The sequence below is a fragment of the Aotus nancymaae genome, unplaced genomic scaffold, assembly GCF_030222135.1.
Source record: "Aotus nancymaae isolate 86718 unplaced genomic scaffold, 86718_ANA_hifiasm-v0.15.2.pri h1tg000002l, whole genome shotgun sequence".
In the NCBI taxonomy this organism is placed as follows: domain Eukaryota; kingdom Metazoa; phylum Chordata; class Mammalia; order Primates; family Aotidae; genus Aotus; species Aotus nancymaae.
The window spans coordinates 52,545,394-52,562,311 of NW_026988413.1; the positions used below are offsets into that span (position 1 = coordinate 52,545,394).

At 49.0% G+C, this 16,918-nt stretch overlaps 1 protein-coding gene across 15 annotated transcripts in view; it reads left to right on the forward strand.

The window, feature by feature from the left end:
* The window catches only part of ATXN7L1 (ataxin 7 like 1), a 266,971-nt gene that overhangs the window by 207,113 nt on the left and 42,940 nt on the right, over nt 1–16,918 (forward strand). For all 15 annotated transcript variants that reach the window (XR_010341980.1, XR_010341989.1, XR_010341982.1 and 12 more), the window contains one exon: nt 1,162–1,384. Coding sequence is in view for 6 of the 15 variants with exons in the window: in XM_012456205.2 (XP_012311628.2) it covers nt 1,162–1,384 (223 nt within the window). In the remaining 9 variants the exon portion in view is untranslated. The remainder of the gene's footprint in view (nt 1–1,161; nt 1,385–16,918) is intronic.

The window sequence follows — 16,918 nt, forward strand, 5'->3', positions numbered from 1 at the left end:
AAACACCACAGTGGGTGCACACTAGAACTTCACTTCATTGCTTCATGCATCTGCTGTCCTGGTTAGTGTCCTCATCCTGCCCATTCAGTCAAAAGCACAGGGGCTAACAGAACGTGAACAAGTGAGGCATCTCTGCCCAGAGCACAGGTTTGTTTTTGTTTTTGTTTTTTTTGAAGCAGAGTTTCACTTGTGGTGCCCAGCCTGGAGTGCAATGGCGCAATCTCGGCTCACTGCAACCTCCGCCTTCCGGGTTGAAGCGATTCTTCTGCCTCAACCTCCCAAGTAGCTGGGATTACAGGCATGCACCACCACGCCTGGCTAATTTTTTGTATTTTTAGTAGAGACAGGGTTTCTCCATGTTGGTCAGGCTGGTCTCAACCTCCCAACATCAGGTGATCCACCCACCTCAGCCTCCCAAAGTGCTGGGATTACAGGCGTGAGCCACCTTGCCCTGCCAGAGCTCTGGCATGTTCTGTAGAACCTCAGGACGTTGTGCTCGCTGGCCCAAGTCCATGCCCCACATTGCAGATTCTGTCTCAAGCATTGACATCCTCCTACAGGAGGCCCCAAACCTCTGTGGACCCTAAGGAGGCTTTAGCAGGGGTGTGTCAACACTGCCTTCTCAGTCCCAGGAAGGAACAGCTGCTGGGCCGCTTTCTCGCTCTCAAAGGCCCTTCAATTCAAGCCTGCTGGCCCCTCTAACTTTAGTGCTTCTGCAGAGTGTCAGGTTTGAGAGTTTCTTATTTGTTAAGAGTCCTGCCCTGTCCACTGCCCTGAGGGACCTGTGGCCTCTGTGTAGCTGTCTAGGAATCTCTTTGGCTATGTGGGGTTATCCCACTGTTCAGGTGACACCTGGTGTCTATCTTCTACTCCTGTGGAAGTGGTTTTGCAGAAGGATGGCCTGGTAAATGTCTCCCACGAGAACCTTGATGTTAGTTTAGCACGCCATTTGATACGGAAACCCAGAACATAATTATTGCTAGCTGGCGGAATAGGAGCATATGTCAAGACAAATCATCATCAGAACCTAGGCTTCAGGGATGCCGATGCTGCAAGAAAAGCGCTTCTCTTTGCCTGCTGTATGTTTGAGTGAATGTGAATGTGTGAGAGCCTTACCTGCTACAGATGCTGTGCTGAGTTCTCTACTTTCTGCCCCTGTAGAGAGAAGACACGGTTCAATGTGTAGACCTTCTCCCTCTCCAGCGTCTCCAGCGTCCAATCCCAGGACATCACTAGTACAGGTGAAAACAAAAGCCTGTTTCAGCGGCCATCACTCTGCCAGCAGCACCTCAAAGCCATTCAAAACGCCCAAAGACAATCTACTTACCTCCAGCAGCAAACAGCACACAGTCTTTCCTGCAAAAGGATCAAGGGATAAACCATGGTGAGTGTCGGATGCTGGCAGCTAGCTACCGTCTGTCCCCTGTGCTTTTCCTGTCACCACGGGAAAGTGTTTACCCTCTGGCTTTGTTCCTGGGTGTCACATGCAGGAATTTGGGGAACTAAGGAATGAAGGGACCGAAACCCAAAATGATGGAAAGATAAACTTAAATATTAGAGAACATGTGAGACCTTTAAAGTACCCTATGGGCTGGGCACGGTGGCTCACGCCTTAATCCCAGCACTTTGGGAGGCTGAGGCAGGTGGATCACCTGAGGTTGTGAGTTCGAGACCAGCCTGGCCAACATGGTGAAAACCAGCCTCTACTAAAAATACGAAAATTAGCCAGGCATGGTGGTATACACGGGTAATCCCAGCTACTCGGGAGGCTGAGGCAAGAGAATTGCTTGAACCTGGGAGGCAGAGGTTGCTATGAGCCAAGGTCATACTACTGCACTCTAGCCTGGGCGACAGTGAAACCCTAGCTCAAAAAAAAAGGAATACCCTACGCCTTACAGGAGACTTTTTTATTCTCTTGAGAGTTGAGCCAAGTTGTATCTAAGAAAAGGGTAACAGGGAAATATTTCTCAGTTCTACAGTCACCTCTCAATTTTCCACCCTATTAAGAGAAGCTTTGGTATAAAATCAGAAGCACTGACAGTTGGCCTTGCTCCACGCCTACCCCCAGTGCTGGGTCCCAGGTCCCATGGAATAGTGGAATAGCCACCCGCAGAGGCAAGTGACTGGGAGCTGACCACGGGAAAAAGAGAGGAAAGCCAAGTAGAAGGTCACCCCTTTGGTGGAGTGGGCAACAGCTGCTTACAGGTGGCTGAAAAATCAGAGGCTTTTTGCCAGGCACAGTGGCTCACACCTGTAATCCCAGCACTTTGGGAGGCTGAGGCGGGCAGATCACTTGCGGTCAGGAGTTCAAGACCAGCCTGACCAACACGGTAAAACCCCATCTCTACTAAAAATACAAAATTAGCCAGGCGTAGTGGTGCACATCTGTAATTTCAGCTACTCAGGAGGCTGAGGCAGGAGAGTTGCTTCAACCAGGAGGCAGAGTTTGCAGTGAGCTGAGATCATGCCACTGCACTCCAGCCTGGGTGACAAAGTGAGACTCCAATTCAAAAAAAAAAAAAAATCTGAAGCTTTTAATTCATTTTGCTATTTCAACCCTTTCTAAAAAGTCAGAAAAGGTTGCCTGTGGAACAGACAGATAGGAAACCAAACTTAAGAAAGATGAGTATCTTCAAATGCTGTTGGCACCCAGCTTGGAGCACTTAAGAACTGGCTTCTGACAGCACCTCTGCGCTTATCTTTCAAGCCTCGAGAAGGCAGAGAAGGGATAAATGTGGAGTCCATCTAATTTATGTATTTAAAGAAAAAAAGTGTTCCATTCATTAATGACAGTTAATTGCACTTAAGTTTATACCCAGGCAAACTGTGGAGTAAAATCATCCATCAATGGGTTTGTCACTGCACACTGGAAATTATGACTTAGTAAAGAGCTAATTATGTCAGATCAATTATAGAGCCTCTTGTGATGGAGTGGAAAGGTGTAGGCATGGCTGTGGAGGAGTTACCTGCCATGCAGCTGGGCCTCAGGGGCAAGCTTTGTTCTCCTTGGGTTGTTGGGATCACGGGTCCATCCCGTGGGAGGCTGCAGCTGGTTAGGGAAGACTCAGCCTGAGAGTGGTGGCTGCCCGCCCACTGGCCATGGGAGTCTACCAGTCACTACCCTGCAATCCGTCTTATCTGTGACCTGAGAATGTGCCTGGGAGTTTATTTACTGGGGCTGCATGGTGTCCTGATGTAACCACAGCTCTGGAGTCACTGCCTGGGCACAAATCTCAGCTGGGTGACCATGAGCAAGTTTTTTGATCTTGAGCAAGTTTTTTGATCTTACTGTGCTTCCATTTCCTCATCTATAAAGCGGGGCCAATAATAGCTCTATTCCTTGGGATTGTGGTGAAGATTAAGTGAGCTAGTTTTTATAAAGCAGCAGGCACAGTATCTGGGTCATAGTATATGTTCAATAAATATTTTAGTATAACGTCGTCATTATTATTATTATATTCACATGTGTGCCAAAGGACAGAGCTTCCATCCTGGGATAAAGATTGACAAGTCAAATCTCTCTAAAAAAAAATTAGAGAAATGGCCCTTCAGACTCAGAGTGAAGATAAAAATGATCAAATAATTTATTCAGGGTCCAGAAATGAGCTACAGAGAAACGAAATAAGGAAAGCCAGGCCAGGAGCACATAAGCCAGGAGGAGACCCAGGGGACTCGGGGAAGTTCATAGATGAATTCTCCTTGTAAAAGAGCAAATGAAGGGTCTCATGTAGCCCCATGGCACCAAAAAGCACTCGCCCAAAAGGCAAACGTTCAGGGAGACCATTGGATTCAAATCGTTGTCTTCACTCAATCCTGTCCAAATCAACACACACTTCTTAAGACCTGCCGCAGGCGAGTCCCCTTCAACTAGGGGTAAAAAATGATTTTGAAATAATCTGGCCTGGCTCAATGGCTCACGACACCAGCACTTTGGGAGGCCAAGGTGGGTGGATCACAAGGTCAGGAGTTCAAGACCAGCTTGGCCAACATGGTGAACCCTGTCTCTACTAAAGATACAAAAAAATTAGCCGGGCATGGTGGTGTGCACCCGGGCTACTCAGGAGGCTGAGGCCGGAGAATTAGCCGGGTGTGGTGGTGTGCACCCGGGCTACTCAGGAGGCTGAGGCAGGAGAATTAGCCGGGTGTGGTGGTGTGCGCCCGGGCTACTCAGGAGGCTGAGGCCGGAGAATTAGCCGGGTGTGGTGGTGTGCGCCCGGGCTACTCAGGAGGCTGAGGCCGGAGAATTAGCCGGGTGTGGTGGTGTGCGCCCGGGCTACTGAGGAGGCTGAGGCAGGAGAATTGCTTGAACCTGGGAGGCGGAGGTTGCATTGAGCCAAGATGGCACCATTGCACTCCAGCCTGGGCGACAGGGTGAGACTCCATCTCAAAAAAAAAAGAATCTGAAGAAACTAGCCTAGGTCCAGAGATGAGCAACCAAGAGAGTTGTAAGGAGCTCATAGTGAAAAAAGCCTTCAAAAACTAGAGCACTTATGTATGGGAAGAAGAGAAAGGCATGGGCAATTTGCCATGCCTTCAAGTTGGTAAATATTCTGCAGACAGAACGAGTGGTGTGCCATGAATGAGGCCGAACCATGGATTGCAGTGGTCTTCCTACTGTCCCCCCCTCCCATCTGCCTGGCTGTCGTCCATCTACCTACCATGTCCAGGAACGTGAGTCAGGGAAAAGATAGAGTCTCCAAGCCTGGGAAGATTTGGCTTTGAGCCTTAGAGGGCTCAGCCTCAGTTCTAAGAGGTATCCCAGAGTGCACTCTCCAGACCTGTACTGAGCTAGGAGCAAGAAGCCAGTTCACTGCGTGCGGTGGCTCACGCCTGTAATCCCGGCACTTTGAGAGGCTGAGGCAGGCAGATCACGAGGTCATGAGATGGAGACCGTCCTGCCAACATGGTGAAACCTGGTCTCTGTAAAAATACAAAAATTAGCTGGGCCTGGTGGTGCATACCTGTAGTCCCAGCTACTCGGGAGGCTGAGGCAGGAGAATCACTTGAAACAGGGACAGGGAGGTTGCAGTGAGCCAAGATCGCACCACTGCACTCCAGCCTGGCAGCCTGGCGACAGAGCAAGACTCTGTCTCAAACAAAAAAAAAAAAAGAAAAGCAAGTTCAAATCTGGGCCTGCCTCTAACTTTCTATGTGTCCTTGAACAAGTCACTTTACTTCTCTGAGTCTCATTTTCGAGCCTGAGTATTTTGAAATTCTGTATCACAGTCCTACCAAAAATTCACAAAGTTGCTCACTGCCTCCTGAATTAAAGAGTTAGTCCCTCAGCCCAACATAAGGGACCTCTACAAAGTAGCTGCAACCCCCCAAGTCAATACTGAGTATCCAATACCACCCTATTACACCAGGTTTCCGCCCATCTCTACCCCTGGTACCTTTGCCTGGAACATCCATCTATCTTTACTCAACATTTAATGAGCACCTATTGTAATACTATGTGTGCCAACTCTGTAACAAGCACGGGGGATACACGGGGCCCACTGTTGTCACACAGGCATCCTTGTGCAAGTTAGAAAAGGGTCTGGATGCAGCCTGGACCAGGTGCACAGTTGACTAATGGCCTTCATCCCACACTCATTTCCTGAGCCAGGCATCCTTTCGCAGTGCATAACCTATACAACTGTACACTGCAGCCCCGGGCGTACAAAGTAAGACACAGACACCGTCTTAGGGAGTCTGTCAGTAAAAACATAAGCTAACACAGGACAAAGTGATAAGGACTGTGAGATCTGTAGCAAAGAGAAAGGCACCTGACCCAGGCTGAGGACTCAGGAAGGGTTTTTCAAAAGAGGTCACTTCAGCTAAATTCAAAGGACAAGGGGTAGGAAGGAAGTAGACAAAGAAAATGGGGTTAAAATGGGAAATTTTTAATGTTATGTCCATTTTACCACCAAAAAAGAATTTTTTTTTCCTAAGAAAATAGGAAGGGTGGCCGGGCATGGTGGCTTACGCCTGTAATCCCAGCACTTTGGGAGGCCAAAGCAGGCAGATCACCTGAGGTCAGGAGTTCGAGACCAGCCTGACCAACGTGGAGAAACCCTATCTCTAATAGAAATACAATATTAGCTGGGCATGGTGGCATATGCCTGTAATCCCAGCTATTCAGGAGGCTGAGGCAGGAGAATCACTTGAACCCAGAAGGTGGAGGTTGCAATGAGCCGAGATCACGCCATTGCACTCTAGTCTGGGCAACAAGAGCGAAACTCCTTCTCAAAAAAACAAAAAAAGTAGGAAGGTTGTCCCAGGCAAAGGGAACAGAATGTGCAAAAGTATTTGCATGTGGGGAGAGGCAGTTGTGAAACTGGTAGGGGAGTGAGGCCCAGATTATAAAGTTCTGCTGTATATGTTAAGTTCAGGAATTTGGACTTCACCCTGGAAATTGCAAAGAGGTGTTAAAGGAGCAGTTTTCTGTTGTAGTCTGGTCACCTTGACAGCCATGTAAAAGGATGGCTCGAGGGGTCACACGAGAAGCAGCAAGAACGGTGAGGATGTTGTGTCACCCAGGCGAGGTGCGGTGACAGCCTAGACCCAGCAGTGGTGTGTACAGAGTGGCTGGGTGAGATAACTATTAAGGAGGGAAAACGCCACAGGACTTTGGGGCTGGTCATATGTAGGACTGGAGTACAAGGGTAGGGATTAGGACAGCTGAGTTGTGGTCCTGCCGCTTCCTCAAGGGAAGGACAGTGAGGGCCAGAGCTGTGGGAGGGAAGGGAAGGATGAGTTTGGCTGGGTAGTCAGTGGATTTTGAAGTATCCGAGAAATATCCACAAACAAATGTGAGTGGACATTGACTATTTGGAACCAGGGGTCGAGAGACAGGTATGGGCTGGGACTAGAGATGCGGGAGTCATCAGTGTAGATGTGGGCATGGAAGCCATGAGTACAGATGGTGCCTGCCAGGGAGCTATATGGTGTGAGAACAGGCCAAGGGTGGTGCCAGGGAGGACTGGGACAGGGGAAGAGGCGCCTGAGGACGCTGGGTCTGCTGAGTCCAGTGTTCTTCCCACAGCGTTCAGACCCCTTCTCTCTTGGCCAAAATCCTTACCATTCTCCTTGCCCATGTCACTGGCTACCTTCTCTTAGTGCCCTTTCCTCATTCACTTCCTCCTTGCCAACAACCCGATAACGCTATCGCCTTTCCTTTAATCCCCAGAGTACTCAATTTTTACCTCCCGTGCGACACTTTCTCTGGTCTTCCATAGACTCCACTTCCTGTCTTCCTCCTGCTCAGTTCTTACTGCAGGGCCTCCTGTATGATAACCTCTCACCAGCTCAACAAGCATGGTGCTCTTGGCGGTCAGTATTTGTCGAATTGAATGAAATGGATGTGACCATTGAATGGGATTCTAAGATTTCCATTCATGGAGATGGCTGACCTTTTGTCTAGAATTGTTTAGACAAGCACTGTCTTATAGAAATATAATTTTTGTCGCACATGTTAATTTTACATTTTCAAGCAGCCACATTGAAAAAACGTACAAAAGAAACAGGTGAAGTCAACTTTTAATAATACAGTCATTGGCCAGGCATGGTGGCTCATGCCTTTGTTCCCAACACTTTGGGAGGCCAAGGTGGATACATCACTTGAGGTCAAGAGTTCAAGACCAGCCTGGCCAACATGGTGGAACCCAGTCTCTACTAAAAATACAAAAAAATTAGCCAGGCACGGTGGCGCATGCCTGAAATCCCAGCTCTTCAGGAGGCTGAGGCCAGAGACTTGTTTGAACCTGGGAGGCAGAGGTTGCAGTGAGCAGAGATATTGGCACTGCACTCCAGCCTGGGCAACAAAGTGAGTGAGACTTCACCTCAAAAAAAAAAAAAATAGTCATGTGCCACATAACAACGTTTTAGTCAACAGTTGTCCCATAAGATGATTATACCATATTTTTACTGTAGCTTTTCTTTTTTTGTTTTGTTTTGAGACGAAGTTTCGCTCTTGTCACCCAGCTGGGGTGCAATGGCACAATCTCGGCTTACTACAGCCTCCACCTCCCAGGTTCAAGCAATTCTCCTGCATTAGCCTCCTGAGTAGCTAGGATTACAGGCACACACCACCACACCCGACTAATTTTCGTATTTTTAGTAGAAACAAGATTTCACTATGTTGGGCAGGCTGGTCTCGAACTGCTGACCTCAGGTGAGTGATCCACCTGCCTCGGCCTCCCAAAGTGCTGGGATTACAGGTGTGAGCCACCGCACCTGGCTAGCTTTTCTATAATTAGATATGTTTAGACACACAAATACTTACCCTTGTATTACAGTTGCCTACAGTATTCAGTACAGTCACATGCTATACAGGTTCGTGCCCTAGGAACAAGTGGCTGTACCATACAGCTTAGGCTCAAGCACCTTTCACACTTGACAGGACAGATCCTGCCCAGACCAGCAAGAAGAGGGTGATCCATTGGAAAAGTGGAGCTAGTCACTTTTTTTTATTCTTTTGAGACCGGGTAGAGCTCTGTCGCCCAGGCCAGTGTGCAGTGGTTTGTGTTAGTGCACTCTGTGATGGGAGCATGACAAAATCACCTCTCATTGCATTTCTTAGAACGTAGCCCCATCATTAAGTGACACATGACTATCTTCTTTAACCTAATATATTCAAAATACTACCATTGCAACATATAAGCAATGAGATAGATTACAATACTTTCTTTTCATAAGTCTCCAAAATCCTGCATGTATTTTATTGCACTTACAGCACATTTCAGTTTGGACACTAAATTTTCATCAGAAATATTTGATCTACTTGTAGATTTCATAAAAACTATAGATTATAAAATAGATTGACATACCCAAATTGTTCTATATATATTTAAACATTTTCTAGGCCAGGCATGGTGGCTCACACCTATAATCCCAGCACTTTGGGAAGCTGACACCAGTAGATCACGAGGTCAGGAGATCAAGACTATCCTGGCCAACACGGTGAAACCCCGTCTCTACTAAAATACAGAAAACTAGCCAGGTGTGGTGGCTAACACCTGTGGTCCCAGCTACTCAGGAGGCTGAGGCAGGAGAATCGCTTGAACCCTGGAGGCAGAGGTTGCAGTGAGCCGAGATCACGCCACTGCACTCCAGCCTGGCGACAGAGCAAGACTCCATCTCAAAACAAACAAACAAAAAACATTTTCTAATAACTGAATCAAGTATCTGTTCTTAAATTTTAATGAACTAAAATGAAATTTAAAATCCCGCTCTTCAACTACAGTAGCCACATTTATGTAATTTATTTTTTTATTTATTTGAGACAGGGTCTCACTCTGTCACCCAAGCTGGGGCTGGAGTGCAGTGGTGTGATCTCAGCTTGCTACAGCCTCAACCTCCTGTGCTCAAGTGATCCTCCCACCTCAGCTTCCCAAGTAGCTGGGACTACAGGCACATGCTGCTGTGCCTGGCTAATTTTTGTATTGTTTGTAGAGTTAGAGTTTCACCGTCTCGAACTCCTGAGTTCAAGGGATCCACCTACTTTATCCTCCCAAAGTGCTGGGATTACAGCTGTGAGCCATGGCGCCTGGCCCCCACAGTAGCCACATTTTAAATGCTCAGTAGCCTGAAGTGGTGAGTGGCTGCTGGATCTAGACACATGGGTCAAGGACCCTGGGTGGGACCCTCTGGTTTTTTCAATTCAAAATTGTGTTAATTGGGCTCCTCTGATCTCTTTAAATGTTACACTCCCAACAGGAGTTGCTGAATTCCAGCCCCTTTCTCCCCTCGGTCTGGTGCTGCTGGGTCTGTGGTGGAAACAGACCTGGAGGACCTGCATCAGGCGGTGCAGAGAACCCCCGCCCAAGTTCTGTTCCATTGCTCCACGTGAGCTCTGTATCGGCCCCTACTGGCCAAGAAAGCATAAGCAGTGCCAGCCCCTGCTGGCCCGTGGCCCTTGATTAGAGTTAACAGCAGGTTAGGGATGCCGTTTCCAGATAGCTCAAATTTACATGTACAGCAATGCAAAAACTACTCTAGAGTTCAGGCCGACCTCCTGGCATTCCTGCACAAGGTTAAATGGTCTGTGGTTTTGTTATTTTCTCCTTTATGTGGCTGAGTAGGTTAAAAAATAACTGCATTACAAGAAAGGGAAAGGCTGGGCGTGGTGGCTCACACCTGTAATTCCAGCACTTTGGGAGGCTAAGGTGGGTGAATCACCTGCGATCAAGCATTTAAGACCAGCCTGGCCAGCATGTTGAAACCCTGTCCCTACTAAAAGTACAAAAACTAGCCAGGTGTAGTATAATCCCAGACACTTGGGAGTGTAGTGTAATCCCAGGCACTTGGGCGGCTGAGGCAGGAGAATCACTTGAATCTGGGAGACAGAGGTTGCAGTGAGCCAAGATCACACCACTGCACTCCAGCCTAGGCAACAGAGTGAGACTGTCTTAAAAAAAACAAAAAAGAAGAAGAAGAAAAAGAAGAAAGGGGAAAACAGAGAGAGCATTGCCACGTTACCAGGTTTGTCCCCTGCAGAACTGCCTGACAGGACTCATAGGCTGCCCCACATCCCTAGCCCTGCACGTGGGCTCTCAGAGCCCCCTTCCACTAGTTCACTGTCCTGCTGGTAGGGACCACCTTTGTGGGAGCCCGAGGTCAGGGATACCTGGCCACCATCCCACAGCATTGGCATCCGTGTAATTGGTAAAGTGGAGGGAGGTGGGTAAGATGACTCAGTCTCCAGGGAAGAATCAATAAAGAATTATGGCTGTTTGGCTTTTTTGAACTCAGATGAGCATTTCAGCTTTTACTTATGAGTCCCCGCTCAGCCATAGGATCAGACCCTGGCACAGCGACAGAATCAGCCAGTCTGACTCTCCCAGCTGCTGTCACTTTGGCTACCCTGGTCTGGCCTGGCGAATTGATGAGGAGCTCCGACCCACTGATGTAGGCTGTGGTGGGCAGGAGGCAGGGAGGAGGTAGGAGGAGGATTTCCTCCCCTGGATGGCTTGTTGCCTTCTCTTTGGGCCTTATCAACCCACACGTGTATGTTGAATGCTAAATATGCTCAGCTATTAAAAATGCAGGAGATGAGCCCACTGCTCCAGGAGGAAAATGAGCCAAAGCAAAAGAAAAATCAGCAGGCTCCCTGGCCTCCCTGTGCATGCCCTGCAGCAGGTGGGGGAGGACTTCCTCTCCCCAGGTAGGTGGGGCTCCTCTCCAAATGCTTGGAAATACCAGGCGGGTCCTCCCAGAGCGACTGGGGCTGAGGGAGTGGAAGTGCTCTGGAAGTCTTCCCAGCGCTTTATGGAGAGGGAAGCAATCACTGAGAGGCCCTGGCCAGACGCCTGTGGGAGAAACTGGACGGCTTATCTCTTCCTGCCTGGTGCTGGCATGAACTGGGGGTAAGACCAAGGCTCAGGATTGATGGTTCCCTGAAGACACAGGGAGTCGTCTCAGGCTATGAAATACGAGCAACCCAAGGAGCCTTAGACACTGCAGGGCCCTACCCCTTTGACTGCCCCGCATTCCTCAGCAGGATGCTTGCAGTCCCCGCTCCCTGGCCTCCTTGCCCCTCGCTCTGCCCTTCCTCCAGGCCACCCCGCACACCCCACCAGGATGATGTGTGCCCCTGCTCTGCCCACAGCTCTTTGGTGGCTCTCAGTTGTTTGCCTACTGAGTAGAAGTTTAACATTTTTGTGATGGACTTCAGGGGGAAGGGCTAAGAGAGGGTGGGGTGATACACAGACCAGAATATTCAAGCATCTGCGGTGTCGGGGAAGGGGCATAGTATCCCTTCGAAGACAGGGAGGCAGTGGGAATTTCAGCATCTAAGTGCTGCCTGCTCACTGGGTTTTCAGATGAGCAAAGGTAAGGACAATGGACAGCTCCTTGGGTGTAAACGCAGCCAACCTTGTGAAGTCACAGAAGTGCTCAGAAATAGGGAATCCAGCCTAGGGAGGGACAGTAAGACCAAGACAGCCAGGGAAGGAAGAAAATGGCCTGAAGCAGCCAGGCGTTGTTGCTCATGCCTGTAATCCCAGCACTTTGGGAGGCCAACGCGGGTGGATCACTTGAGGTCAGGAGTTCAAGACCAGCCTGACCAACATGGTGAAACCCCATCTCTACTAAAAATACAAAAAAAATTAGCCTGGCATGGTGGTGTGTGCCTGTTATCCTAGGTACTTGGGAGGCTGAGGCGCGAGAATTGCTTGAACCTGGGAGGCAGAGGTTGCTGTGAGCCAAGATTTTACCACTACACTCAAAAAAAAAAAAAAATGGCCTGAAGGAAAGAAGAGGAATGAACCACAGAGATCAGTAACCATGGTCCTTCATGGCTGCGTAGCTCATTATGATGTGTAGATGCTTTCATAGCCCAATCCTACTTGAGCCTAAAGACTATTTTGTGATGAAGATAAGAAAATAGAGGCCCAAAGAGGTGAAGTGATGGGCCGAGATTATACACACAGTGGGACAGCAGGAGAGCTGTGACTCAATCCCGGGCCGTCTGGCTTCCAGTGCTGCAGTAAGGAGCACCACCCTCGGTGCTGCCTGACGTCAAGCCCATTCCGCCCTTCATTTTGTGGAATGACCTGGGGCAGTGTTTCTCAGCCTCAGGCTCCGCATTTATGAAATTGGGGGTGGAGATTAAACACAGCATTGCATGTGGGTGCATAACTCACTGCTTGTGCCTGTGCAGTATGTGTCACCATGAGCGCACACTTCACCTTTGTCATCGCCCAGTCTCTTCTCCTTGGAAGAGGAGAGGCAGCTGCAGCCTGATTCCCACCTAAGCATTTGTTCTTACCAAGCCTTGGTGGGGTGCCAGTTTGGCTTGTATTGTGTTACATGATTTAACCTTCACTGAGAACATTAATTCATTCATCAAACATTTATCGAGACTTTCCTAAATGCTAGATAATGTATAGGCTGCTGGGATCATTCCAGAGCGACGTGTATACTGGGATAGGGTTCCCATTGTCAGGCAGCTCACAGTCTGGTCAGGGCACATAGATGTCAAAATAAAACCTTGCCATAGGACATGATGAGTGCAGCAGAAACACCTAGGAAGGAACAGCAGGCACTGGGAGAGAAGAGGATGTTTCCTCCGGATCTGGACAGATGGGGGAGTGTTCACCCGGAGAACGGGGGAGGGCACACCAGCAGGAGAGCCCGGCCCACGGAAAGGCACAGAGCCAGGCCGGAGCACTGGTGTTCAAGGAGAAGGGAGAAGTCCAGTGAGGCTGTGGGAGAAGGTAGCTCGGCCAGGAGGGGTGGGGGGCCAGGCTGTGAAGGTTGTACTTGGACCTCTGGGCCATGGGCAGCCCACAAAGCCTCTCTTGGTCAGATTTGCATTGGCTGAGTGCAAACAGATTAGAACACACAGAGAGGCCAAGCCAGAAAGATTGCAAGGGATGCTGAGGCCTGTTTAAGAGGTGGACTTTGGTCAGACTGACTTGTGAGTAACTGTCAGGGAAGAGCTGGTTTCGAACTGGATGTTGATGATGTTAACATGGAGTTTTTTGGTTGTTGTTTTTGTTTGTTTGAGGTGGAGTCTGACCCTGGCTTCTAGACTGGAGTGCAGTGGCACAATCTCGGCTCACTGCAGCCTCCATCCTGTGGGTTCAAGAAATCCTCCTGCCTCAACCTCCCTAGTAACTGGGATTCAGGTGTACACCACCATGCCTGGCTAGCTTTTGTATTTTTCGTAGAGACAGGGTTTTGCCATGTTGGTCAGGCTAGTCTCAAACTCCTGACCTCAAGTAATCCACCTGCCTCGGCCTCCCAAAGTGCTGGGATTACAGGTGTGAGCCACCGCACCCAGCCTGATGTTGCTAACATAGAGTTTAAAAAAAGAAAGTCTATTTAATTTGGGACAGAGCTATCCTGAGTTTGCTGCAGGTCAGTGTGAAGAGTAAACTCTTTTTTTTTTTTTTAATATGGCAAAATGCCATTCAGAATAAATTTTTAAATGTTTAAAAAGAAAATGTGCTTTGTTTTCTGGATGGAGGTGGTTCAGGTGCAAGGCTGCCTGCCCAGAACTGGATTCTAATACCAAAAAGGAAAAACCAGAGTGAGTGAGTGATGCCCAGGAGAGGGAAGGTGCTCCCAGGGGCTTTTCCTCTGGCAGGAAACTGGGAGCAGCAGGTGTCAGGGTACCTGGCCAGAAGCCAGAGCACCGATCAGTAGCCTGGGATGCTTTGCCATTTCCTCATCTCTCAGTGTGCTCAGAAAAAGCTTCTTGAAGGCCAAAAGCTGAGGATGGGAGCCCAGGGTCTCTGCTCAGGGTGCCAGCTTCCAGCCTTCCTGGCAGGGGAATGGAGGGTGTTCTGTAAGGAGTTGCCCTGTCTTCCCTTGGGTCAGTATTGCCTCCAGCACTGTTGGGAAACAGTAACTGTCTGAACTGTACTGGCTGGAAGGCGTTGCAGACAGAGCAGCTTGCAGCTCGAACAGCAGGAACCAATGACCTCTGGTGGCTGCAGAGGGGAGCGCTTCCGCTTGCTGCTCCCGAGAGGAGCCTGTTCTGGGCCAGTGCTGGCGACGGGTGCTTGGGGCTTTGCCTCACCCTGCACCAGCGCTCCCTGCAGAATCCACTTGCCTCCTAATGTCTGCCTTCTCAATTCCTGCCTCCAAGGCTCTGATACCATTTCTGCATTGATGTGAATTTCAGTGGCCATTCATTGGAATTGTGTGACTCTTTGTTCTCATGTGCGGAGGAAAGGCACTTAGCAGGTGCAGTTGATTGGTCTGGGGTTGTCCTTAAAACCCTCCTATACTCCCTGCCTGAGGCCACACTGCTGCAGACACAGCTGGTCCCAAAGGCAGCCTGTGCAGCATCGTATGTCCCACTGCATGAGGGCTCGATTTTTCCTTTTTTATCTTCTCCTGTTCTCTGGCTTGTGGATTTTTTCACAGTTCTAGGGCACTAGGACTCCCCAGGACTGTCAGGACACTTAGTATCCCTTATTCACCCAGCGGATTTGGAGACCACCTTCTGAGCTCCATGCCCTGGGAAGCCGTGAATAACAGAAGTACAAGAGAGACTAACAGACCAGCAGGGAGACCTGTGCTGGGGCCTCCTGCTTCCAGAAAACGGGAGCAGCCAGAGGGGGGCTCCACTGGTTCTAAGATGTCTTTCTCTGGAAGACATCTTAGAACTAGCGGAGAGCTCCGGTGCCTAACATGCTTCAGGATTGCAGGAGACCACATGTTTGTATGTGAGGAGGCTGGAGTTCCTCCTTACTCTTCTTCTAGAACGTCCTCTCCAGATGGGACCTTTAACCACTAGTCCAGGCTTAAGCAGTGCCTAGAATACGCGGGATGGAGAACTAGGTGGGATTGCGAAGTAGGGCTGACAGGTCCTGGAAAAGGGTCATTGAGTCTGGCCCCACCTCGTTCTGCTTTTCCTCTTCGCTGTGCCACCCAGAAGGGGTCCTCTACTCTGCATGAATGTGGAAGGCCACTGCCCCCACCCTCCGCTGGTGCTTCCTCCACCCTGTCTGCCCCTCCTTCTACTGTGGGACCAGAAGGGACTGAGGAGACAGAAGGTTTCTGATGGTGACCATGATTTGCACCCCACATATAATACCCTACAAGTATCAGGGGGATGAGAGCAGATGCTGGGATCCCCTGTCCCTTTTTTATTTAGTTACAGTTGATTGAGAGTCTGCTATGTGCCTGCCACAATGCTAAGCACTTGGTATCTATTATCTCATTTAATCACTTCAGGAATCTCTTGTTATCTTCATTTGACTGATAGTGAAACTGAGGCACGAAGACCTGAGATAAGTTAGGCCGGGCAGCCACATATGTTTGTGTGGGCTTTGCACTGTGTGAGGCCACCCCACCAAGGCAGGACTAAAACCAGCGCTCCCTCCTTACCAGGCCCGCTGTACCCTTTCTCATCCTTACTGAGTCCTGATGGGCTCACTGAGGCCCTGAAACCTGGTAGCCAGAAGGCTGTGATACCGTAATGCATCCAGCAACAGAAAAGTCAGGATTTGAGTCTAGGTTGGTCTGATTTGAAAGACTGTATTCCTAAGCCTTATCCTATACTATCTTGAAACACTCCACACTCTATGAATTTGCCAGAATATTGACAAGGCACAGACCTTCAATTCAGTCATACTTGTTCTCCCTGATTTTATTTGATTTGCTCCTGGCCATTTTTACAGTTCTTCCAAGTCAGCTTGTTCATTTTTTCCTCCCACCTAACTGACTCAGGAGGAAATCCCACATTATTCTTCTCAGCAGCTAATCATCTCTTAACCCAATTGAGGAACAAAGTCTTGGCCCATCGTCAAAGTCACTGATGACAGTCTGACCTTGGTGGCGGTGGGTCCCTGTCGAGCTCTGCATGACACCACTCTAGGCTAGAATTGAGCCCTGCTAACCCATCTTTCTTTTGCCTCTGCTGCCAGGACCACTCACCCGATAGCTGTGTGTTCTGACCACATTTCCCCAGTTTACTGAAGGTGTGTTATGTGGGAGAGAACCCAAAACTGTACAAAGGCCAGGAGAGATCAGACACGATGTCTCCTCTCTAACAACCAGGCCTGACGCTCAGCCACAGAATAGTATTAGATTTATCTAGCAGATATTCTTTTTTTTTTTTTTTTTTTTTTTAATTAAGACGAGGTTTCACCGTGTTGGTCAGGCTGGTCTTGAACTCCCGACCTCAGGTGATCCGCCTGCCTTGGCCTCCAAAGTGCTTGGATTATAGGCGTGAGCCACCACGCCCGGCCGGCAGATGTTCTTATTTACCATGCTCTGTGGTTGAAAGCCTGTTTTCTGTTTGCTAAAGGAGTTCACAGACAGGCTTCTGAAAGTTTTCCCAATATTTTTCCAGACACACACACAAAATACCATTTATTCACTTGTCAGGATGTATGCAGTACCAACTGTATCTGTCATGCCACAGTAGGACCTTGTGTCTCTGTTATTTACCCTGATTCTTACTGATTGCCTGCCTCTC